The sequence below is a fragment of the Zingiber officinale genome, chromosome 8A (genome assembly GCF_018446385.1).
Source record: "Zingiber officinale cultivar Zhangliang chromosome 8A, Zo_v1.1, whole genome shotgun sequence".
Classification (NCBI taxonomy): Eukaryota; Viridiplantae; Streptophyta; class Magnoliopsida; order Zingiberales; family Zingiberaceae; genus Zingiber; species Zingiber officinale.
In genome coordinates this window covers 12462572-12488103 of record NC_056000.1, presented here as the reverse complement: position 1 = coordinate 12488103, position 25532 = coordinate 12462572, and the positions used below count along the sequence as shown (strand labels likewise).

General features: G+C 41.7%; 3 protein-coding genes across 3 annotated transcripts; 2 read left to right on the top strand and 1 right to left on the bottom strand.

Moving 5' to 3' along the window:
• Positions 1 to 12513: 12513 nt before the first annotated feature.
• LOC122010523 (protein FAR-RED IMPAIRED RESPONSE 1-like) lies at positions 12514 to 14992 on the bottom strand. The gene is made up of 4 exons (XM_042567055.1): positions 14947 to 14992; positions 13111 to 14564; positions 12661 to 12920; positions 12514 to 12574 (listed from the first exon to the last, which is right to left on the bottom strand). Exons 1-4 carry the CDS (start codon positions 14990 to 14992, stop codon positions 12514 to 12516), a joined length of 1821 nt encoding a protein of 606 aa, XP_042422989.1.
• A 750-nt stretch (positions 14993 to 15742) lies between these two features.
• LOC122012510 (cyclin-B1-2-like) lies at positions 15743 to 19003 on the top strand. Its single transcript, XM_042569077.1, has 4 exons — positions 15743 to 15936; positions 16095 to 16195; positions 18335 to 18429; positions 18717 to 19003. Exons 1-4 carry the CDS (start codon positions 15817 to 15819, stop codon positions 18815 to 18817), a joined length of 417 nt encoding a protein of 138 aa, XP_042425011.1. The 5' UTR covers positions 15743 to 15816; the 3' UTR covers positions 18818 to 19003.
• Positions 19004 to 19268: 265 nt separating this feature from the next.
• On the top strand, positions 19269 to 24207 carry LOC122012509 (mitogen-activated protein kinase 4-like). The gene is made up of 3 exons (XM_042569076.1): positions 19269 to 19825; positions 20182 to 20607; positions 23265 to 24207. Exons 2-3 carry the CDS (start codon positions 20185 to 20187, stop codon positions 23946 to 23948), a joined length of 1107 nt encoding a protein of 368 aa, XP_042425010.1. The 5' UTR covers positions 19269 to 19825; positions 20182 to 20184; the 3' UTR covers positions 23949 to 24207.
• Positions 24208 to 25532: the final 1325 nt, after the last annotated feature.

Below are 25532 nucleotides of genomic sequence, written 5' to 3'. Positions count from 1 at the left end.
AATGATCATTGCCTTAGGCCGCTCGGCCAGGCATAAAGATGCTCATCCGTGCGGCGATATCTGTCTGTCCGGCGATACTTTGTCCATGCCTTGTATTTTCTGGGAATCGATGTCCGTTGTTCTCCCACACTACCCATCACGTGCTCTGTGCACGGTAAGGGGAGCTCATTAAATGCGGCTAGTAACCGGCTGACACGTGGCGACCGTGCATTTGTCAGAGTATGGCAGTTGCGTCACTTCCGATGGGACAGCCGCCGTTTGAAACGGATGATCCGATGACAACCTCGATATCGACGACCTGGATCGGACGGTGGAGATCGTTTCCGGGCGGCGATATAAGACCCTTGACTTCGTTTCCGCCGTATTTCGTCTTCTTCGTTTCTAGACTCCTATCATTCCCCCTCTCGCCGGCGACCTTGTTCTCAGACTTTCCGACGATCACACGGCTTCTTCCGGTCATCTTCCTCGCCTGTAAGAGCCTTTTTCTCGCTTCAGACGCATTCTTCTTTCTGTTAATCATCCTTTTCAGCCGGTTTTCTTCCATTGCTTGAACCATCCTCTTCTATCCCGCATTCTGGCCTTTCGATCATGACCAGTACCTCGCAATCAACCGGCGGTGCTCCGGGTCTTTGGTACTCAAACATGGAAAGTCGGTTCGACGAGGAAGACGCCATGCGCCTCACTCGAGCATATGACCTACCGACCGACCACGAAATAGTGTTAGCCACGCCTTCCGATCGGCCTAACGATCCTCCACCCGGCACTGTTGTCTTCTTCCGGGATCAATTCCTGGCCGGACTACGTTTTCCTCCTCACAAGTTTTTCTTAGAAGTTTGCAACTATTTCCGCATTCCGCTCGGCCAAGTAGTTCCTAATTCTATTAGGTTGCTGAGCGGAGTGGTAGTTTTGTTCAAACTGAACGGCATTCCCTTAACCCCAAAAATCTTCCACTACTTCTACTATCCCAAGCAAGCCGAGTGGGGCACCTTTGTTTTCCAATCTAGGATAGGCTTCGTCCTTTTCGATAATATGCCGAGCTCCAACAAACACTGGAAGGAGCATTTTTTCTATATACGCTTGCCCGAGCGGCCCACTTTCCGCACCAAGTGGCAGACGGCTATGCCTGCGCAACCGGAGCTCGGCAAGTTTAGAGGTGACGCAGACTATCTCCATGCAACCGAACAGCTAGTCGGTCAGCGCTACCACATTGACAAGATGCTTCTCCCAGGAGTAATGCATATATTCGGCTTGTCTTCTACACCAGCCGATCTGCCTTGTAGCATGAGTAAGCTTCCCTATCTTCCCCTTTATTTTGTTCTAACTGATTTATTCTCTGCTTCTGCAGCTGAGGTCATGTGGCGGGCCAGAGCCACCGAGAAGCTCAAACTGAAGGCCACTCGGATTGAGGCGGTGACGAGCCAGGAGGCCGCCGAACGGGGCATTGCTCCGGCTGATCCGTCCGGCGAAGAAGGTGAGGGGACGCCAACGGTCCCAGAAGCCCCGGACGCCCCTGCCCCTCCTGATGAGGCCACGGGCAATATAGAACCTGCGAGTGAAGCTGAAGTGGAGGGCCGTTCGGCCGATGATGTGCCGCTGCGTTCTCGGAAACGCCCGCGACCGGAATCTGCCCCTGCCTCTGCCCCTGCCTCTAACCTCGATGAGCCACTGCCCGAGCGGAGCGCGGGCGCACCGGTGCTGTCCGGGACGGTTTCCCTCGAGAGTACCCCAACTCCTCAGGGCTCTCCGAGGGCCATCTCTGAGGTGCCGCCGTCCAGCCCTTCCAGAACTTTGCGCCGTATCAGGCGTATGGGTGAGCTTCCCTCCTCTTCTGCCGGTGGGCCGTCCGATAAGGCCGCTGCTTCTCAGAGCGAGCCGAGCAGCCAAAACTTGATAAAGACCGTTCTGCGCCTCCCCTCAGAGGCGTACATGGCTGCTGCTGATCGGCCAGTGGTCCCCGAGCAGCAGATTACTCTGACGGGCCCTCTTGCCCAAGCTTGGATAGATGCTCGGCGTCGCATAGCCAAGATGACTCCCGGGTAGCTCGGCGATAGCAACCTTCAACAGGCCACCGGGGTATGCTCTCCTTTTCTTTATTTGCATATTCGAATTAGGTTTCTAACCTGTGGACATTTGTTGGTAGAACTGGGTGGAGCAGATCGCTATTAGCAATCGATTGGCCGAGCTGGAGGACGAGTTGAAAAAATAAAAAACAGCGGGGGACGCCAGGCAGTCGACGGCCGCTCTGGAGAAGGCCAAGAAATCGCTAGAAGCCGAACGGAAACGAGCCTCTGATCTGGCGAGCAAGGTCGTTCGACTTGAAACAATGATTAAGCAGCGAGACAAGGAAATCCAGACGGCGACCACTCGGAAGCAACAGGCCATCAACGATATGGACCACATGAAGGTGGAGATCCGGGGGCTGGAGCAACGCATCAAGGACCTGGATGCTCTGCTGGCCACCGAAAAAGAGAGCCGCTCGGCTGATCTCCAAAGATTCGATGGAGACTTGAAGGATCTCCAAGCTGCTAGCGACGCTGCCCATGCCTCGCTCAAGGAGTATCAAGAGGGGGAGTCGGCCCGCTCGGACGAAGTGAGGAAGGCGTTCCTCCGCTCGGAAGGCTTCGGAGAGAAGTTTACCGACAAGATATCCCTCACGTTCGAGGAGGCCATCAAGGCGGCGGTGGGCTATCTGAAGACCAAAGGTCACCTGTCTGCCGAGCTGACTATCCCCCCCGAGGATCTGGCGAGCGTGATGGACGCCATCCCCGACGCTCTTTTTGATTTCAATGTGTGAGGAGCGTTTCTGTAAACTTTTTTGAATTCCCGCCGTTCGGCTCCGCTTATCTATGTAATGACTTTTTTGGCTTGCATATTAGATAATCTTCTGCTCCTTTCTATTTTAGCAAGAAATTTTTCCCTCGTCCCAACTTTAAGTGTCTCTCGATATTTATCGTCGGAGCTCGACGCGGATATTTATAGCCGGTCGGCGCGGCTCTCGATTTTTAACGACGGGCTCGTCGGTTCGTCCGCTCGGATTATTTATGCCGGCTCGCTCTCGATATTTATCGCCGGAGCTCGACGGCGGATATTTATAGCCGGTCGGCGCTCGATTTTAACGACGGGCTCGTCGGTTCGTCCGCTCGGATTATTTAGACGCCGGCTCGTCTCGATATTTATCGTCGGAGCTCGACGCCGCGGATATTTATAGGCGCGGCTCTCGATTTTAACGACGGGCTCGTCGATTCGTCCGGTATTGATGCCGGCTCGTCTCTCGATATTTATCGTCGGAGCTCGACGGCGCGGATATTTATAGCCGGTCGGCGCGGCTCTCGATTTTTAACGACGGGGCTCGTCGGTTCGTCCGCTCGGATTATTTATAGACGCCGGCTCGTCTCTCGATATTTATCGTCGGAGCTCGACGGCGCGGATATTTATAGCCGGCCGGCGCGGCTCGATTTTAACGACGGGCTCGCCGGTTCGTCCGCCGATTATTTATAGACGCCTCGCCTCGATATTTATCGTCGAGCTCGACGCGGATATTTATAGCCGGTCGGGCGGCTCTCGATTTTAACGACGGGGCTCGTCGGTCGTCCGGATTATTTATAGACGCCGGCTCGTCTCTTGATATTTATCGTCGGAGCTCGACGGCGCGGATATTTATAGCCGGTCGGCGCGGCTCTCGATTTTTAACGACGGGGCTCGTCGATTTTCTGCTCGGTTTTTATAGCCGGTCGGCGCGGCTCTACGGTCGAGCGACCTTGGCCTTCCTTTCAAGTCTAGCTTGGATAATTACCCCCTGGCCGAACGGCTCAGGGTCCACTTCGTCGAGTATCTTGGCTCGGATAATATACCCCCTTCCGAATGGTACGGGGCTTCCGTTTTTAGAGCGCTTGGCGCCAATTTCATCCGTATACCTCCGGCCGAGCGGCTCGGGGCCTTCGTTGTCGAGCGCTTGGCTCGGAAAACCATATACCCGGCCGACCGGCTCAGGCCTTCACATCGAGCGCTTGGCTCGTAAATAATCCTCCCCGAGGTAGTCTCGGCTAAAATGTACATGGCCGAGCGGCTCAGGCCTTCGCTCCAGGCAATAACCTCCCTCTATCATCCTGAACAGCGCAGGGCTTTGGTTTCCTTCCTGCCACACTAGTATGCAGTCCGGCCGAACAGCTCGGGGTCTTCGATTTCGAACGCTGCTTATATTCTATACGCAGCCCGGCCGAACGGCCTGGGGTCTTCGGTTTCGAGCTCCCGGCTCGGATATAAACCTCCCAGCCGATCGGCTCGGGGGCCTTCGGTTTCGAGCTCCCGGCTCGGATATAAACCTCCCGGCCGATCGGCTCGGGGGCCTTCGGTTTCGAGCTCCCGGCTCGGATATAAATCTCCCGGCCGATCGGCTCGGGGGCCTTCGGTTTCGAGCTCCCGGCTCGGATATAAACCTCCCGGCCGATCGGCTCGGGGGCCTTCGGTTTCAAGCTCCCGGCTCGGATATAAACCTCCCGGTCGATCAGCTCGGGGGCCTTCGGTTTCGAGCTCCCGGCTCGGATATAAACCTCCCGGCCGATCGGCTCGGGGGCCTTCGGTTTCGAGCTCCCGGCTCGGATATAAACCTCCCGGCCGATCGGCTCGGGGGCCTTCGGGTCACGATGATAATGCCTTATATTCGCTCTTTTGACTTTTCATCTATGCATTTCAAGTATTTAGTCGAAAAATGAAATACACAGGGTGATTTACAGTGATACACCTTTCACCCGGCGTGAGGGGATCGAATTGCTTCGGCCCTCGGTCCTCTGGGTGGTTGTTGAGCGGCGTGCTGTTTCCGCTCGGCATGAACAGGTGCGCGCTCGGCTGGAGTTTCCTTTTTCCGAGCGGCTTGCGCTTCTTCCACATTTATATATTCGTTGGCCCGATGTAGCATGTGATCATAATCTCGGGGCGGCTTTCGGATGAGCGACCGGAAGAAGTCCCCATCCACAAGGCCTTGCGTGAAGGCATTCATCATCGTCTCCGATGTGGTCGTGGGGATATCCATCGCCACTTGGTTGAATCGCTGAATATAACCTCGAAGCGATTCTCTCGGCTCTTGCTTGATGGCGAATAAGCTGACACTTGTCTTTTGATAACGCCGACCGGCGAAGTGGTGGAGGAAGGCCGCTCGAATTCCTTGAAGCTCGTGATGGATCCGTCCGAACCTCCGAAACCACCGCTGAGCCGATCTCGAGAGGGTGGTAAGGAAGACTCTACACTTTACTTCATCGTAATCGATGGAGCGTGGTCAGATTATCGAACTTACCGGATGATCATCCGGTCCGTTGTTCCACCGATTCGCCGATCGTCGGAGGCACGAGTGCTTGGGCGGAGGGTCTCGTAGGATAGCCTCCGAAAATTGGCGATTGATCCGCTCGGGAGGAGTCCGCTTTCCCTTTCCTGTCATCCCGCCTTGGCATTTCATCCGAGGAAGATCCTCTATCTATTCGGGCTGGTATGGCTTCAGGGGTGCGAAATAAGGCCGATGGAATGCGACGGTGGTCGGAGGTGCTCGGCCACCAGACGCAGATGTTGCTTGTTGCTCCGCCCGCTCGGCGGATGCTTTTTGTTTTTGCTCCATGAGTTTGGCGGCCCTCATCTCGACCAGAGCATCGAGTTCTTCTGTTGAAAGCGTCACCGTGTGTTGTCATCCAGCCTCGTCCATTGTCTTCGATCGGATGCAGGAGCGTTTCCCACAGACGGCGCCAATTTGATCCTGTCCGAACCAAGAGTCAGCGGACGCTGGGCACGTGGCGCTCTCTGCTGGATCCTCGAGTGCTCCGGCGAACCTGCAACAAAACCGAGCCGGGAGGGGTGTCCCGGCGACGGTCCTCCGACGCTCAAGTCAGGTAAGTGGTGGAGAGAGTGGCTGCCAAATTTGTATTATGCGTACCTTTGGCGAAGTAATAGCCTCTTTATATAGGACGGAGAAGGGACTGATGCACGCCCACCGATGTGCGTACGTGTCAGCCACCCATACCACGGTATGTACTTGTCAGAGAGCTTACCTGACACCATGCTGCCACAGTCCGAGCATGTTCTTTGATGGGACGGCAGGACCACCCGTTGTCAGACTAGAAGTATGGCACAGCCATACGACTTGACGGCTGTCAGAAGATGTCCCCGTCTTTTACCCACCGTCTGACTGGGGTGCCCGGCCCGCCGGGAGGGCGATGAACGTCGTCCGGACGGCCTTGATTCTTTGCGCCGTCCGGGTGGCACCTCCTTCCGCTCGGTCATTACGCACTGCTTTATTTGAGCGTCGGACCCCTGGTCCCTACCAGGGTGCCTTTTACTATCAGATTTCCCTTTCTTCTGAGTCCGGTTGGCTCGCCCTTTTCCGGCGAGCCACTGGACCATTTGACCTCCCCTCAGCGTTGACTCCTTATGGGGTTCCGGATTTTTACCGCCGGATCAATAGATATAATTAATAAAATTAATTGAGTATATATGACCATGTTCCGTATCATTTCGAATTCTTTATATTCATAAGTCATGTTTTGGTTAAAATGGTACGATGGATTTAAAAATTTCAGAATAATTTAGAACCATATTTCATATACTCATTTAATTTTTTAAATTATATTTATGCTCTGGAATGACAATTCGGTATACATTGAGTTTTTAAACATAGAATAGTTTTTAATCATTATTACAATGACAATATTTATCATGAAAAATTCTCCAAGCGAAAGTAAACGAACGATGTGGCAAAAAAGATATCAAATATGTAATTTAGGTTTTTTTAAAGTTATCCATGCGATTTAATAATTTACCGTTCAAAAATTTCTACTTCTCTCCCTCCTTTCTTCTCCATCTTGATCTATAAATATAAGTCCCACGGTCATGTGCATATGTGCATAATTGGGATGGTAAATAAATAAAAAATTTATTATTTAAAGTCGAGAGATTGAATCTTGAGATTGATGGAGCGTAAATCCCTATAATTCATGTGGTAAGAAAGGAGAGGGGCTGCCCGGATAATGGTCAACGGTCCTGTGGCGGTCGCAGCCAAAGTCAACCTACCTGAGCGATCAGCTCGGACAGCGCCCGAGTCGGTGCTTTGACAGCTCGGCCGTTATGCCGAGCTTCCGACGCTCACAAGCTAAGTAGGACTCCTTTTGTTCAGAGGATCGCATCAGTCGCCCTCGGTTGAGCGGACGACCTGATCGGCTCGGCCGTGATGCCCATCGAATGACCGGGTGACTGACGAGCCGAGCGTCCCTTCCGCTCGGCCCGATACCGACAAAAATAATATCTGGCTATATCTTCCTTGAGATAAGCGCCACCGACAGACGACATGGGCAGCGACCGGACCAGACAGAGAATCGTACGGTGGAAGCTTCCACTATCACGTCAGGGAAATGCTCGGACAATTGAGGTATGATGTCAGACGCACTTTTCTGACACGACCATTTCTAGGTATGCTTTGAGGAGCGTGCATACTTCAGAAAGTGTGCACGTGCCTCCGGGGAGCCCTATATAAGGACCCCCAACCTTCGACAGAGGTATGCATTCGCATCTACTGTAGCTACAGTCTTCATTCTCGTTATTCTGCCTCGATCTCTTCTCGCCGGAGCTGACTTGAGCGTCGGAGGGTCGTCGTCGGGAACCCTTTCCCGGCTCGGTTTTGTGCTTGCAGGTTCTCACCGGAGGCTCAAGCCAGTCGGAGGTTCATACGCCGTCAATGAGAGCGCCACGTCCCCAGCGTCTGTCGACTCAGCACCCGGACATGATCAATAATGTTAACTTTGCATGCAATTTTCATGTTAAAAAAATTTTGTTTCCACTTCCTGCATGCAAAGTTTTATTTGTTTTAACTTCCTTATGCAAATACCATTACCTAATTGTTCCTCAGATTTTTTAGGTACAAAAAGTTCAAAAATGAGTATAATTCCTTTTAAATTCAGCACTTTAAACTAGAATTGAGTATATTTTCTATCAAAATTGCCCCTCATATTTTTTAGGTACAAAAAGTCTAAAAATGGATATAATTCCTATTAAATTACGTACTTTTTACTAGAATCAAGTATATATTATATTCTATCAAATTGAGCATGATTTTATAATTGCCCCTCAGATTTTTTAGGTATAAAAAATCTAAAAATAAGTATAATTACTCTTAAATTCAACCATTTAAACTAAAATCGAGTATATTTTCTATCAAAATTGCCTCTCATATTTTGTAAGTACAAAAAGTCTAAAAATGAGTATAATTTCTATTAAATCAGCACTTTAAATTAGAATCGAGTATATTTTCTATCAAATTGAACACGATTTTTTTCCTACTTAATATAATTTCTCCTAAATTCAACATCATTTAAAGAAAATTTAATATATTTTCCATCTAATTGAGCACCATTTAAAATATATATATATATTTTCTATCCAATTGAGGTGGAAAAAGAGTCGTGCTAAATTTGATAGAAAATATACTTGATTTTAGTTTAATATGTTGAATTTAAAAAGAACTATATTTATTTTTGAACTTTTTATACTTAAAAATATCCGGAATAATTATGTAAATTAGTATTCATTATATTTTACTGAAGAGTGAAAACAAAAATTTTTATCAATGAGAATTACATATAAAATTTTATTTCTAATTAAGGATTGCATGTAATTTTTTTTTATTATAATTTATTTTTTCCGTATTGATTTTGGAACGAACTGATAGAGGCATTGGAAAAGCGCTTCACCGTTTTTACCACTTGATCTGTAAATATAAAATAAATAAGAGTAATGATACGCTGCGGGAAAACAAAGCACGAAACGCTGCACGAATGAGTCATCCATTCCCACGTGGAATGAAAAAATGCATTTTCCATTCCTCTCTGTCCACCTCAACTTTGACTAAAACCCTAAATTGACACAGTTTCCCCCCGATCTCTCTTCCACAGAAGCTGCCCACCCATCTCCTCCGATTTCTCTTCTGCGCCGCACTCTCCTCCGAGAGGCTTCGCCTCTTCTTTTTCTCTTCTGCGCCGACCTCTCCTCTGAGAAGCTTCGCCTCTCCTTTTCTCTTCTGCGCTGACCTCTCCTCCGAGAAGCTTCGCCTCTCCTTTTTCTCTTCTGCGAAGCCCTCTCCTCCTTTTTCACTTCTGCGCCGCACTCTCCTCTGAGAGATCTTCCACACAGAAGCTTCGCCTCCTCTCCTTTTTCTCTTTTGCGCAGCCCTCTCCTCCTTTTTCTCTTCTGCGCCGCACTCTCCTTCGAGAGATCTTCCACGCAGAAGCTGTGCACAAGGCAGAGATCCGCCACCATCGAAGCTCTTCCATCGCCGAGTGAACCCTAAAGGCGCACCACCAGCGAAGCCGCGAAGCTCCTCCACGGCCTAAGCCCTAAAGCTCTTCCACCGCCTAAGCCCTAAAGCTCCTCCACCAGCGAACCGTGCCTTTGTACGGGTTTGTTTTTTCTTACTTGACATTAAGTTCTTCTCAAGACTGTTCTTCTTGAACAAATGCAATTATAATTCTGTTTGCCCTATTATAATTCTTGTAGCATCTCATTGATCAAACTTGAGACATGTCCTATTATTAACCAATTTTGTTTGGTTCCCAGAAGTGGAACCAATTAGGAAATTGAAAATCATGTTTAGGATATTTTAAATTTCCAACATTTTATACATGGAGATCTCTTATACTATGTGTGGCCTCCTAAGTATTAGTATAACTTTAACATCAATTACCTAAATTATAGTAGTTGAGCAAGGATATGAAAGAGTAGATGGTTTTTGTTCTTTTGATATGAAAAAGATTACAGGACAAAGGAACAAATATTCATGGCAGCCGGTTCGATATCATCATCATCTTTCACTCGAAGATGCATGAATGATGAACAAGATGAAACACCTCATATATTATGCTATTGTGGGTTAAGAGCTACTCTTTGGACTTCATGGAAGGAAACCAACCCAGGCAGACGATTTTTTTCATGCCCAAAATTTAGAGTAAGTTTTATTTATATAAAATGATTTCAAAACCAACCGTATTTATATGCTTTTTAATTATTGGATTTTGATTAAGTTTATTTGATATTCAGGAAAGGGGATGTGGCTTCTTCTTATGACATGATCCAGAATTGTCAGAGAGAGCTAAGAGAATTATTAATGATCTGAAGAGGGATAACAAAAAATTACAAATGGAGATTAGTGAATTGAAGAAATCTAATATGTACATCGAAAGTGCAGTTGATTGCAATGTTCTCCTGGAGCCTGTGAACAACTCTGTTACTATGAAGTTGAGTGATGAAATATGTTCATTTAATAGAAAGTTTAGAGTTGTTATCGTTGTATTTGTATTTACTTGGATTGTGATGATTTGGAAGTGGTTGGTGTAATTTGCTATAAGCAAATAACTGTTGTAGTAATGAAAGATGTTTTTTGGTTTTTTAATGTGCCTTCAACCTATATTAGCCATATATTTCTAATTGAAGTTTGTAAGTAGTTTTTTGATATATAATGTGATTGAAGCAATTTTAGTTGCTTTCTGGTCTTGCATTTTGTCAAATTCATATCATGGTTAATCTTGTTTCTTTCTTATTCTAGATGAATGAAACTTTTTCGTTCCATTTCCATTGCATCTAGTTTTAAATTTTCTCTATTTGTTGTACTTGTAAAAGTGTAACAACTGAGGATTAAAGTGATCCATTGTCTGGAAGGAAAGGGAAATGTGGTTTCAGTGCACGAGTACCAATTGGGTAGTAGCGAGCAGAGCTGCTCTTCAAATGGCTTCATGACCATGAGCAATGCAAAATACTAAGATATCTTCTAATAAGATTTTTTTCTTTATAGTTTTGTTACCATGTTTTTGTTTACTGATCTATTCAAATCATTGGAGAATATGTTTCATCTTGTTTATTTTTCAAGTTTCAGTATTCTAAAGGAAGTTGAGCAGAATTGTATTTAGCATTTTAAATCTGGCATCCGAGCATGTTTGGAGTTGCCATCATGCCATGTGCTAGATCACTTCAACGAATAGAGCTAAACATGGGTCAGGTCAATTGATTATATTCACCAGATTTACTGGAAACAAAATCTTTCAACTTATGAGTGGACTGTTTATTATCGTTATGATGCTGAGGAAATAGCATGCTTAAGACAATTGTTTTGCAGCATCAAAGCTACTCATACATACTAGCATTCTCATCGTGCCAAAAGCTTCAAAAGCTAGCACTCAGCTGATCACCAAGTCAAGCTGATTGCATTAGCAACACCAAAAGTGGCCGTAGGCCATTGATTTCTCCCCCAAAGCAGCGTGCACCTTGTTACTTCAAAAGCTACTTGATGCTAAAACATTTCCAGAATGAAATAATCTTGCTGAAGGAAAGGGAAATGGAACTTGAAGCTAAAATTGTAATCCTCTTAAAAGATAAAGAAGTTCTTGCCCAAGAGCTTTATCATGTCAAAGAAGAAAAGAATAACTTAGAACAGAGAAAAAAAAAAATAACTTATAACAGAGGCATTGAGATTACAAATTGGAAACTATGAACTGAAAGAGGCTCCAAATGATGCAAGCTCCAAATGATGCAAGTTCATTACAAACTTTAATTGGATACTACTTACAAACTTAAATTGGAAATATAAATCTAATTGCATTACAATTCTCAATTGGATACTACCTACAATATTCAATTGGAAACATAAATTTAATTGCATTACAATCTTCAATTGCATTACAATATTCAATTAAAAAAGAACCCAACATAGGGCTTACATAAACATCATTGCAACCCCTCAAGCACACAACAAAAAGTGTCTAAATGTCATGAACATAAATCCAGCATATTCTCTCTCTTTTGTCATCAACTCCATTTCCCCGGCATAGGCCTTAGTACACAACCTGCAAAATAAATAAAAGCCTGATGAAATTATTGGGCTGAAGGATAAAGTTAAGATGATTGACATAGTAGACATATAACCTAAGAAAGACATTCAAAGTTAAGATGCTGGGCAGAAGGAGAAAGCATGATTGACAACGAATTAAAGCAACTATCAAATGTTTACAGATCATTTCATTCCTAGTTAGGTATGTGCAAAGACATTCAAAAATAGATGTGTATTTTTCACCTAAGAAAGCTGTGCATACCTTTCTTTCAGGATCTTGCAAAGACTAATTATTGATCGCAATTTTGATACATAGTAGTTATTCTCAAAATTGATGTGTAGTAACCTAAGAAAGCTGTGCATACCTGGTGAAATCGCAACTTACATTTTTACTGGACTCATCATCGATCATACTTGGAGAATTCATATTTGATAACTCATCTTGCTTTTTATCAACTGTAGAACTCTGTAGATAGATGTAGTTATGTTCAATATTAACAAATAACAAAAGCAAAATCAATTATCACTAAAACATAACACCAAAAGCATATTTCGCTAAATATACAACCATACCTTTTTTTGAGACTTTGTCTTCGTCTTTTTCACAATTTACTCAATTTTGGATTGTTTTCGTTTCATCGGTGGCCGTCCACGAGACCTTACTTTTAGAGGACTGTGAAACTGTTTGCTCTCATTTCTTGATTCTTCATATATTTTATTGCTGTCCTGATAACCATCAAATGAATCACCAATATTTATATCCATAATTCTTTTTTTTGGCTTCTTTCAATATCCCTGTTAAAACAAAGCACCTTTCATCATTTTTTGACCCAAGCTGCCCCACTTCTTGTAACAATGGTTGAAGATTATTATATCTTTGTCGTTCCTCTGCATGATGATAAGAATCATCATATATATTGGTGATTCCTTGATATCCACGTTTAATGTCTTTGCGCCATCGTTCCAATATATAATTTTCTGGAACTATAGTGATATTTCTTTTCACTATAACTGACATCAAATGTCTACACACAATTCCACGAAACTCAAAGAGACGACACAAACACTTCATCTGAGATTGTAACTCACTATATTGTACCCAAAATGAAACATTTTTTTGAGTTGCTCCCTCTTTCCCATATATAGTTTTTGTCACCTCAAAAAAGAGTGTTGACCCTTCTTGCTTCACAAATGTAGTGTTACAAAAACATCAAACCTCGCAATTCATCTTGAAACAACTTGAATATTTTGTTAGTGTAAACACTTTGAAACTGTTTTTCAATTGGATTGCCACTGATAACTGGAATGATTGAATTGAAAGATGCAAAATCAGAATTATCTTCCTTTTCAATCTTGCTTTTCAAAGCATTGTCATATTGTTCAATAAACTGTTTCAAAGTTGTTTTTGAATGAACATAATCATCAAAAAATGCATTCATACTTTCGCTTCTTTGACTTGTTGACATCCCTGCCCAAAATTTATCTTTCACATATACAGGCATCCACTTATGACGAATTTCATATAAAGAATTCAACCAATCATTTTTCTCCAAGTTAAATTCTTCGATCAATTTTTTCCAGTTGCTATCACATTCTTCAGATGTCATAGAATTGTAAACAATATTCTTCAAGTTTCTCTTTATCAACTTATAGTTGGCATGACTACTAAACTTCGCTGGAAGTTTTTTCATAATATGCCAAAGACATAAACGATGATGAGAGTTCGGAAATACCTCAACAATTGCAATTTCCATGGCTTTGCATTGATCTGTAATAATAGCTCGTGGAGCTCGTCCTCTCATGCATGTCAACCATGATTTAAATAACCAAATAAAAGTTTCAGAATCTTCTTTAGATATCAAACCACAACCAAGTAATATGGATTCACCATGATGATTTACTCCAACAAACGGAGCAAATGACATATCATAACTATTGGTAAGATATGTAGTATCAAATGTAATGACATCAGAAAAAGAATCACATGCAGCCCTAGATCTTGCATCAGCCCAAAATATATTTCTTATGCGAGAATCTTCATCTACGTCAATCACATAAAAGAAATTTGAATTTCTACTTTGCATACGATAAAAGTAATTATTCAAGGCTTCTACATCACCATTCCCAAGCCTTAATCTCCGTGATTCAGCCACATAATTTCTACACTTTCTCTCATCAAACGATAAGTTTTCATAGCCACCAGCTTCAACAACAAATGATTGAAAACTCTTACTTAAAGTTATTCCCGCTTGATCATTCAACTCTAATTTCCTCTTAGTTTGGAAATCTAACACTTTATTACATCTAAAATGTCTTGACTTTCTTGAACTTAATGCATGATTGTGTTCAAGTTGAATACTCGTAATGACACATGATCCATCATTCTGAACTGTAATATTAATCTTTGCTTTGCAATCCGTTTTGCTACAGGGTCTAGGATAAAAAGAATTTTTCACTCTAGGAGCAGTCTTACCATTTTTAGAGCATCCAAATGAAAAATACTTCAGCTGGCCATCATCTCCTTTTTTGGAACCCAGCTTTGCAATACCAAAACCAAGAATCTGGGCATAGGATTTGTAAAAATCGCGAACTTCTTCTTCAGCTGAAAAACACATCCCAACTTGTGGAGTATCAACTCCATTTGAGCTTGACGAATCGCCCAACACTTGGAAATCACCCTCAATTAATCGTTCTTGCTTCATAACAATTTTACAACCTACATTCAAATAAAATAGCTATTAGCAAACTTTTATACAATGGACAAAGAAGACAAATGATATGCTATAAGAAATGATATGCTGCAAGAAGAGATATGTTACAAGAATTACAAATAAATAAACAATATAATATAAAAGAGACCATAGTCATATGAATAACAAAATCACAAATCTCAACAGCAAGAGATATCACAAATCACAAAAGATATACAATCCTCCATTGGAATTTCTCCCAAATATTGACAATAAATTTAATAAACAGATATAAGTTAAATAAGTATAACTTGAAGAAAAAAAATTCTGCCTATTCCATAAGATAAGAAAATGGACCCTTTAACATACTATACTGGAGAATCCATGCCTGATATAGTCACAAAAAACCTTGTGAAGCATCTGTCCAAAGACCTCCCTGAACTTCAGGAGTCATGAATTTGGAGTTGCAGCAAAGTCAAGCTTGACAAAGTTCAGAAGGAATAAGCGTGTTGCCTGATTGGTTGTTCTGTAGACACTCACCTTTCTCGTCAAGGCAGGGTCGCTAGTGGAGGAGCTTTAGGGTTTCCAGAAAGAAGCCGTGGAGGAGCTTCGCGGCTTCGCTGGGGGTGCGCCTTTAGGGTTCGCTCGGCAATGGAGGAGCTTCGATGGTGGCAGATCTCTGCTTTGTGCACAGCTTCTGCGTGGAAGAGAAATTGGAGGAGAGGGCGGCGCAGAAGAGAAGAGAAATAGGAGGAGAGGGCAGCGCAGTAGAGAAAAAGGAGGAGAGGCGCAGGAAGACTTCTCGGAGGAGAGTGCGCGCAGAAGAGAAATTGGAGGAGATGGGTGGACAGCTTCTGTGGAAGAGAGATCGGGGGGAAACTGTGTCAGTTTAGGGTTTTAGTCAAAGTTGAGGTGGACAAAGAGGAATGGAAAATGCATTTTTTCATTCCACGTGGGAATGGATAACTCATTCGTGCAGCGTTTCGTGCTTGATTTTCCCACAGCGTATCATTACTCAATAAATAAATACATTGAAAATTTTCTACTTTTATCCACTCTCCTCCCTCTCCTTTTCCCTCCCCTCTTCTCTCTGTAAACAGGTCGCACTGGAGAGAAGAATTTGTCATAGGCGAATCGTGACGCGTTCATGAGATGCCGATCGGACGGCCGTGGTTCATTTAACAGCCGAAACATATTTCGTGTTGATCAAGCACTAGGTCAGTACGGTTCCTACACAACAAACAAAGGAAAGGAAGCGAGAAAAAGAACGGGAAGAAGATGTCGAAGTCGGTGATCGAGCACGAGGTGGTGGGGCATCACGACATCCTGCGCTTCGGTCTGCACGCTGTGAAGGGCGACATCGTGGGATCCCACCCTCTTCAATCACTTCGCGATTCTGTAATCTCGATTTCGCCCTATCTTTCTCATCCTCTTTGCTAATTTGATCTGATTTTTTTAATTATTATTTCTTTCCGAATTTGGATTTCTTTTGTTATAGCTCTTTGTGTTGTTGATTATGTCAAAGCTTAACCCTAATCTTGTTTGAATTCGATCAGAAGAGTAGAATTTCGGAGGAAAAGAAGCGCATGGGGTTGGATTTTGCCTATGGATCAGCTTTCAATCTGAGGAATGATTTCGATGCTCAAATTCTATCCAGGTCTTGTATTTTTCCTCTTGAGAAATTGCATGAATACCACAAAGACAAAAATCGGTTAACTATTTGTTCTGTAAGAGAGGGTTAGGTTGTCGCAAAATCAGTAGAGTTGTTGTCCTGATCAGAAACGGGAGTATGAGAATGGAGTGTATGATGCTAAAATCCAAGTGTTACACATTAAACCCGCATAATAATGTAAAGTATTAACTCTTTAGTTCTGAATCTATGAAATCAACTTTTTTATTGATTTTTTATCACCGTGTTTTTCTTCTCAATTATATTTGCTAAATGTATTCAAGTATACCGTATAAATTTTCAATGCCAACGTTAAAGCCTTAAAGGTTTAACATTTATACCATTCGTGACATTTTCATCCTTCCATATAAATGTCAGGACAAAAACCTAACCTGATGACTATAAAATAGTAACATGCATTGGTAGTAGAAAGTGAAGAGGGTGTATGTTCCAAAACTGCATTGTACCTGAAGATTGTAGATCAATGCTAGGTGTGAAGGATATTGACAAAAATCTAATTATGTACAACTATGAACCTATGATCTGAAATGACATGTAGATGGCGATGCATTAACTTATATCTTATATAAGATCCTGCCTTTCAGTTATCATATAGTATAGTTCTATGTTTATTTTTGGATATAAGAAGTAGCATCTTGGTTTGTTCAAGTTATTGTTAGCTCCAAACATCTTTCAATAGAAAGTACTCATATATACTCTACGGCACTACTAGACCCTTGCAAACATGTGATTTTAATAATTGATAATTCAGTGTTTAGCCCCTAAATTATGAAAATCACATGTTTGCATGGATCTAGTAATGCCCAAGGGTACATATGAGTACCTCTTTACCCTCTGTTTGGATGGAGTGAGGGAAGGTTCATTAACGGAAGGGGAAAGGAGGGGAAGGAAGGGGAAGTGAGGGGAAGTAAAGTATTTAACTTCTCCTTATTTGGGAGGGACGGAAAGTTCATTAACGTAACATGTGTTACTTTGTTTGGGAGGAAAGGAAGGAGAATGAAGGTTAAATAGATAAAGTTACAAAAATACCCTTACTTTTTAAATTAGACATTTTTCATAATATTAATATTTATATAAATATAAATTAGATATTTTTAATAATAAAATTAATTTTTTATATTATCATTTAAATTAGTTATTTTTTTAATAAAAAATTAATCTTTTTATATTATTCATAACAAAACAATGAATTATCGATAATCAAGTAATTAAATGAGAAATAATGAAAATAATGATTTTAGAAACCTTAAATAAAAAAATTTGAAATATAACGCTAATAACGAGAATTCCTATTCTTTAAAAACTTATTAAATTTTGATAGAAAAATTTAATAATAGTAGATATCCTCTTAAATTTTGATGACAAAAATGATTTCTCCTTCAATTCAGTTAAAAAACATGTTGGAGCCCCTCCTCTAATAATCTGACAGCAAGCGAGCTATGAAGAAGACGAGGAAATTGGACTCCGGCGACATAGCAAAATTAGAAATTGGAACATTTCTTAAACTATTAAGAACAAGGATAAAATTGGAATAATTTTTTTTTTATTTTCCCTTCCCCTTCCTTACACCCCAATTCGGGGTGTAAGAAAATCTCTCTTTCCATGGGTAACGAAGGTTAAAACTTATCCTTCCTTACCTTTCCTTCCCTTTCCTCACTTCTTCTCAAACAAGGTTCAAAGTTTCCCTTCCCCTTATTTCCCCTTCCCTCACCTCCTCCCAAACAGACCGTTAAGGAAGGAGGAAAAGCAACAGATGTGATATCCAGTGTCCTATGGATAAAAGCAAATTAACACCTATAATTTTATCATCCTTTTTGCCTTTGTCCTTTACTCGATCAACTTCTAACAGCTACTAAAAACATTGTGTTTACTTCAACTTAAAATGTTCAAAGTCATCCAACCTTTTTTTTTACCACCTTTCAGAAAATAGTTGTATAAACACACACGTTAAGATGGATACGATACGTTTTTTAGTTCTGTTTTGACATGTATGAGGCTTGTTCTTTGCTACTAATCACATTACATGCATATTGATTTTGCTTCTTTTTTTTAATTAAAAAATTCTGATGTTATATTACTTTTACTGAGATAACACTACAATTGTAGATTCCATAGACCTGGAGCATTGCCATCCTCCATGCTAGGTTTCGAGGCTTTTACTGGTGGATTAGACGAATTTGCCTTTGAGGACTACCTCAATTGTATGCTCTCTCCTTTTTATTTTATATTTACATTTTTCCTTCTGGTTTTCCTTTATCTTCCATTATGTTTCATGTGATATCTACACTGTGGCATATTTATTTGTGGAAGTAACTGTTTATTATAATCCTCTTGGTAATGTAGTAGCTTGTCACTAACTACACTATCTCCACAGCAGTTTCACTGATTTATTAATACACTCCTTTGAGCTTGGATCGTTTCTTTTCTTTTTCCCTTGATATTTTGTGTCCTAATATCAATTTTTCGTTTTCCCTTTCTTGATTTGCAGTGCCACAAGATTCAGAATCCATCAGACCATCAGACTTGCATCACAGTATGGAAGTTCGCCTTGGCATAACAAAGGGACCTGTGTGCCCAAGTTTCACCTAGATCACTCGTCTTTGTTGTGGTTAAATTTGCTTAATGAATCTGTCTGAAGACTCAATTTGGTTGCTGCAACTACCTTTTCTTTTCAAGTGGTCGAGAGACATGTTGTGTAATGTTGCTCGAAAATTATCTTATGTCGTGAGCTAAATGAACTTATTTAAATTTTGGAAAATCATCTTATGATCACAATTTGCAATTGTTTTATTTCCTTTTCAGCATTCAAATATTAAATATATGGAAACAAGGATTGTTGGAAAAACAAGTTATGGGATAGTTGGATCCGCGATCGATTCGCGTACTTGAGAGTAGCATTGGATTTGGTTTTTACAAGCACTACGCGAGGCATTTTAATTCCACTTCGTTAAGTAAATTAAATTGTTCTAATTTCCACCAATTTGACAAATGCTACCATCATTTTTTTTCTAACCAATAATCATTACTAGTTTAGTCGGTATTATTAGCAGGTGACAATCAATCGAGGTTTTAGTGTCCGTCCGTCCTTGCCCGGTACCATGTGACGCCGTCGCAGCGTAAGCAGTGTCAGACACGTAGCCGCCGTCGACGACACTTCTGGAGCTGTCGGTTATATTTTATTTTGGCGCCTCACCTTGCCCTTTACTCGATTGATCCGGGTGTTCTGGGATTAGGGCAACGAGTTTTACTGAGTTAGAAGTGGGAACCGTGTCGGGATCGATCGCCGATCAAGGTGGAAACGGCGGTGGAAGATATGCTGTGAGTAGGGCTCCGGGTGAAGTGAATTGGAGCTGAACCGAGGTGGGTCATGGGGATGTGGGGGGAATTGATGGGGGAAGTTGAGTATTTCCGTTGGGTTGGATCGATCCGAGTGCTTCTGCTTGGGTTTTCGAGAAATCTGGGGCTTTAGAGGTCTGTTCTTCGATAGAGGAAGAGGGGGAGAATCGAGAAAGTTGAAGTCTTTGCTGCTGAAGGTGGTGGTAGCTCTTGTTGATAACTGTGATTCTTCAAGTTTGTGCATGTAGTCTTGGGACTTAGGTAATCATCGATTTCCTGTTTCTCCCTATTTGTCGTGTTTTCGGAGAATTTTTTTAGGAGCTTTCTGTAGTTACAATTGTGATTGTACGGATTCGATTGCTCCTCAAATGATGTTGAACGCCCTCTTTTTGATTCTCTGATACACTCACTATTCAATGCCAGAGTTCATTCTTTTAGCTCATTTGGTTGAACTCCTCGTCGTGTGTTGTACAAAATGGCTTGATTTGAGCAAAATAAGGTTTTTCAATTGTTTGTTTTCCCTTTCTTTTTTGATTATTATTATCCCCTTTAATGAAGTTTGATTATATCGTGGAAAGTGCAATCTCTAGTTGACTCTCTGTTCTTGCTCTTTCTAGGAAATGGCTACGCTGGTCGATCCTCCTAATGGTGTGGGAAACCGTGGGAAGCACTACTACACCATGTGGCAGACCTTGTTTGAGATCGACACAAAATATGTGCCCATCAAGCCTATCGGCAGAGGTGCTTATGGAATTGTTTGCTCATCAATCAACCGTGAGACAAATGAAAAAGTTGCGATCAAGAAAATACATAATGTTTTTGATAACCGTGTGGATGCACTTAGAACTCTGCGTGAACTGAAGCTTCTTCGTAACCTTCGACATGAGAATGTCATCTCTTTGAAGGATATTATGATGCCGCCTCACAGAAAAACATTTAGGGATGTGTACCTTGTTTATGAACTTATGGACACTGATCTGCATCAGATTATCAAATCATCGCAGTCACTTTCCAATGACCATTGTCAGTACTTCCTTTTTCAGGTATGGGTCTTTGTAATTTGAATTTATATGTGCTACTAAAAGTGAATCGAGGGGGCACCAACCATAAGCCACTCTCTCTCACTTGCCCTGATTAATCCTGCCTCATATGGTTTGGGTTCTTTGCTTCTGGGTACTTATTCTACCTTTTTTCTTTTTTGCTATGACATTAGGGTCACTTTTCAATAACTATCTTCATTTGACTCGAGTAAAATGTCTCTTGCCTTAATTTCCTTATTAAAAAACACTTGGCTTGGGTTCACTGTTCACTAACTTCAAAGTATATGATGATTGGTTGGCCACTCGTTCAGCAACTAACTTAATGCCTCAAGGCTAGCTTCACCTTTGGCCTATTTTGCTTTGACAGCATGGCTTAGATTCTTGTAGATTAGCTGATCTGTTGTGGTCTTTTTGAAATTATATGTATTACCCAACCTCTTTTGACTTGCTTTTTAAACTCTGATTTTCTTTGTTATTTGTAATTGCAAGCTGACCTGTAATGATTTATTTTTGCTTATGATCCTCTAGTAACCATTAGTATCTAAGCTAACCTTCTATTCCCTGGCTTCTATTTTGCATTGTAATTAATGATTTTTTACAAGGAAAAGTGGTAGGAAAGAAGTAATATGCTGATAAGTCACTTATTGGTTTGCTTCTGATATCGGCTACTTCACTTCCATTCTTTTTAAAATGACAATTGAAATATATCCTTCCAACTTCTCCCTTTAAGGGACAATTTAGGTTTATTGTCTTCTTTTGTTCAAGTTGTGTAGCTTCTATAACAAAGCAGTCTTCTTCTTGCTCGTAGCTTTTGGTAATATATCACCTAGAAGAAAAAAAGAGAGCTTAATTTGGTAGCCTGGAACTTCAAATTGTATGCTATAAAGCGCAAGAAACATAATTAATGGGGGTTAAGCAATTCATTACTGTGATTTCATTAATGGTCCCTCATGTTGCTAAAGTGATATTCATTTGAAGGGATAGATTAAGATTCCTTCTGTTTGAAGGAAATAAGGTGAGAAATCTAGTTTAACTTTATATTATTGTAAATTATGTGTAAATGTGTTTGGTGGGAGGTTGGACTATAATCATACACTGATATTTTTGCTTTTCCAATGTGTTTACTGGTCGAAGGAAAAGTTAATGCTCTGTTACTTTTTTATGTGTGCCTGTATAAGATGGAGGGATGCAAGAACTTAAATTTAAACAATTGTTCCTTGAAAATACCAGTGTAAATTATAGTCTTTACATCATTAGTGTTGGTGTCATGTCAACTGAGATGATACAATTTGTCTCTAAAGTTGTTTCCGATTTGGAAACTGAAATTTGTTGCACTTCAGGCTGCAACAACTCTTTACTTAAAGAGTAACTGGCTCTTGTGTATTATGTAGTAGTCTTTTTGTTCTAGATATCCAGTAAACTCTACCGGCACCCTTCTCATTGGCTATTTCAAGTACCACAATGGCATAATTTCCTTTTTAGTTCTTTGACAAAGCTTGACTAGATGCCATCTTTATACTTCTCGCTATGATACTATACTATTTGCCTTTGTACTATTTTTAATTCTGGCTGCTTCATGCAAATGAAAGTTATTTTGGTACCATCCCATACACACTGCATCTTGTTCTGTTTATGTTCAAAAATCTCAAAAATTAATGCCCATCTTGTTCGGGCCATGGTTAAAAATCTCATGTCGCACTGTCTAAGCTAGGTGCTCCATGTGGACCTACTTGGGTGGTGAAGATGCCTTACATGCCTCAGCCATTTATGGTGTACCAAGTAGTAGTGGTCCATGCAACTGATTGGTATGGGCCATACTATTGGTTCCTACTGCTAGATTATCCGTTTTTACCCTTTGCATTGGTCATTCAGATCTCCAGAAGAAGAAAAATGAAGTAAATCTAGCTGCTTGGGTTGGAACACAACTAACTCACGCTTATCAAACCTCTTCGTTTTCCTTAGACTGTACTTCAACTCTCTCCCTTTCAAGTTCTTCTAGTGTTCAAGGTTGGTGTGTATTCATTCTCCAAGTGAGATGAAGTTCCATTGAAGTTAAATGGTAGCCTTAATCCTTCCTAATTCAAGTTGATCAATATCTATAGAAACTTTACTTTTGTTTTATTTAATATAAATAATCCTCCAATATAAGTGTTCTAAGATTTTCGAGATCGTATCATGCTTGTGAGCTGGCCATTGGGCAAATCACTTCTCTTGTTCTCTTAGTAGACATCTGTCATCCGCATGAAGGTACATGGTCAACAGATTTTCTCTTGGGCTTGGTTGGGTTTTTACTGGATGCCATCTCATTTGCTAAAGTAACAGTTTAATCGAGAATTGCACATATATTTTGTTCATGAACTTTTATCTTTGATAACAGTTAAGCTATAGATATTTATAGGAAGAATTCAAAGTATAGAACTGAGACATTTTCTAGAATTTTCCTTTCCCCTTGATTTTAATGTTCATTCTTTCTTATATTTATATTCTCTTATTTTACTTTATCGTTAGCTAATTCTCTTGTTGATTTGGTTGCTTAGAACAATAGCTAATATTGCGATGTCTTGTTGTCGACATTTCACCTTTTATTTCTGTTTGAGGGATATGATTGTCAAAAGCATACTTTGATTATTCCTGAATGAAATTGCTTCTTTTGATTACAGCTACTGCGAGGGTTAAAGTATATCCACTCTGCTAATATTCTGCACCGAGATCTGAAACCTGGAAATCTTCTTGTTAATGCCAATTGCGAACTAAAGATTTGTGATTTTGGTCTGGCTCGCGCTAGTAGTGGAAAAGGACAGTTCATGACTGAGTATGTTGTTACCCGCTGGTATCGGGCCCCCGAGCTGCTCCTTTGTTGTGATTATTATGGTACCTCAATCGATGTTTGGTCAGTTGGATGTATCTTTGCAGAACTGCTTGGACGGAAACCCATCTTCCCCGGTACAGAGTGTCTTAACCAGCTTAAGCTCATTATCAATGTACTTGGTACAATGGGTGATTCTGACATCAGCTTCATCGATAATCCAAAGGCCTGCAAATATATCAAGTCCCTACCATATACCCCCAGTATCCCTATTGCCAATCTTTACCCTGGTGCCGATCCTTTAGCCATTGATTTATTACAGAAGATGCTTGTTTTCGATCCATCCAAGAGGATTAGCGTCGATGAGGCTTTGCAACACCCTTATATGTCACCTCTTTATGACCCTAATACCAATCCTCCAGCTGAGGTTCCTGCGGACCTTGACATTGATGAGAATCTAGGCGAAGATATGATTAGGGAGATGATTTGGAATGAGGTGTTGTACTATCATCCAGAAATTTCTGCAAACTCATGTTAATCAATGCTTGTTTCGGAGCAGGTTGTAGGGTTCCTTCCAAGTCATAAAGCCAATATTAATTTGGCTTCCTTCCAAGTTATAAAAGCTAATATTATTTTGTTGGCTGGTTTCCTGTTATGAGAATCGTTCCAAAGTCTGACTTGTAAATATTTATGTGCGCTATATTTATCTGGTTTGGAACTTCATGCAATAACAAAAATGCTTGTATGACTGAACTTTGTTATGCTTTGTAATTTTCTGGGTATCTTTGGTTACCACATGTGAAGGTCTCTTACAGATCTAATTGCCTTAGTTTCATGCAATTTAGAAAGGTTGCTGGCTATGCACGTTGCTAGTGTTTGAAACGTTACGCTGCTACTGGCCCTCCGTTGAAAAAACAAGAGAGAATGTGTCAATGTGTGCTGCTACTGGTGGCCAAGTGTGCTGAGAGTTCTTATGTCAAAGAATTTCGAATTTATTTGTAGCCTTGTAATTGGATGAGTTGAATGGAGTATATATCCATCTACATAGAAGAATTCACAATTTATAAATTAAGTTGGGATGAATTACATGCAGTATATCCATTATAAATATAATATAAATTAAATAACGGGATGAATACGAAGAGTTAGCTATTATTTGGTTAGAGTTGACGTTATCCATGCTTTCTTTTACGGGAACTAAAATTAACTGCTAGGACACGTATAGAGTTAGAGGGATGAATACGAAGATTTGAGTGAAGACTTTATAATATTCATGATACAGTGGTATAGAGAGCTTCATTTGACACGGGATCAACTGTTAAAATGGAGATTAAAATTAAGATGGTTAATATTAAGATATCAAAAGCTATAATTATAATAGTCGATCAGGGCATTCAGTGCCCGATCAACGTGTGACATCTTCAAGTAGACCACTCATCCAGTTCGGGGATAATATGATAAAATAATCCGACGCTCAGTGTGGAGCAGAGGGACACTGAGGAGATTGGATAACTTGTCCGAACAGGGGAGGACATGTTACTACACAGTCACCGTAGGGAAGAGTAGCTGAGGCCGACAGAGCGGAGGAGTCCCGACCGATGCCGCTCGGCCAAGCAGCGGGACCTGGCCATGGACAGAGCGGAGGAGTCCCGACCGAGCGGCTACCTAGCTCGGTCAAGCAAAGGGACCACTTTAGTATCTCTCGACATCCTTTTGGGAGATAGTGACGTTGACATGAGGTATGATCGACAGACATCGCCCAAATGATCCTGTCTAAAAGCGGGAAGGTGGAAAGCTGGGGATGTGACAGATTTGCTGGTCGACTGTAGACCTCGCTCCGCTCTGCAAAACAAGTAACGTCAGTGCCGAGCTAGAGAAGGGATCCTCGACGTTGGCCCTCTGACACTCAAGTAAGTCACCGGAATAGTGGAAGAAAGTGGAGCAACAGTAACTCTAGTGCAAACAATGAATTTCGTGTACCTCCGACGGAGATGGACCCCCCTTTATATAGAGCCATGGTGGGCAATATGCACGCTTCTCAAGGTGTGGACCTCTGACACCATACCTTAACAAGGCATACATATCCTTGACAAGATAGTAAAAGCTTCTGCCGTACGACCCG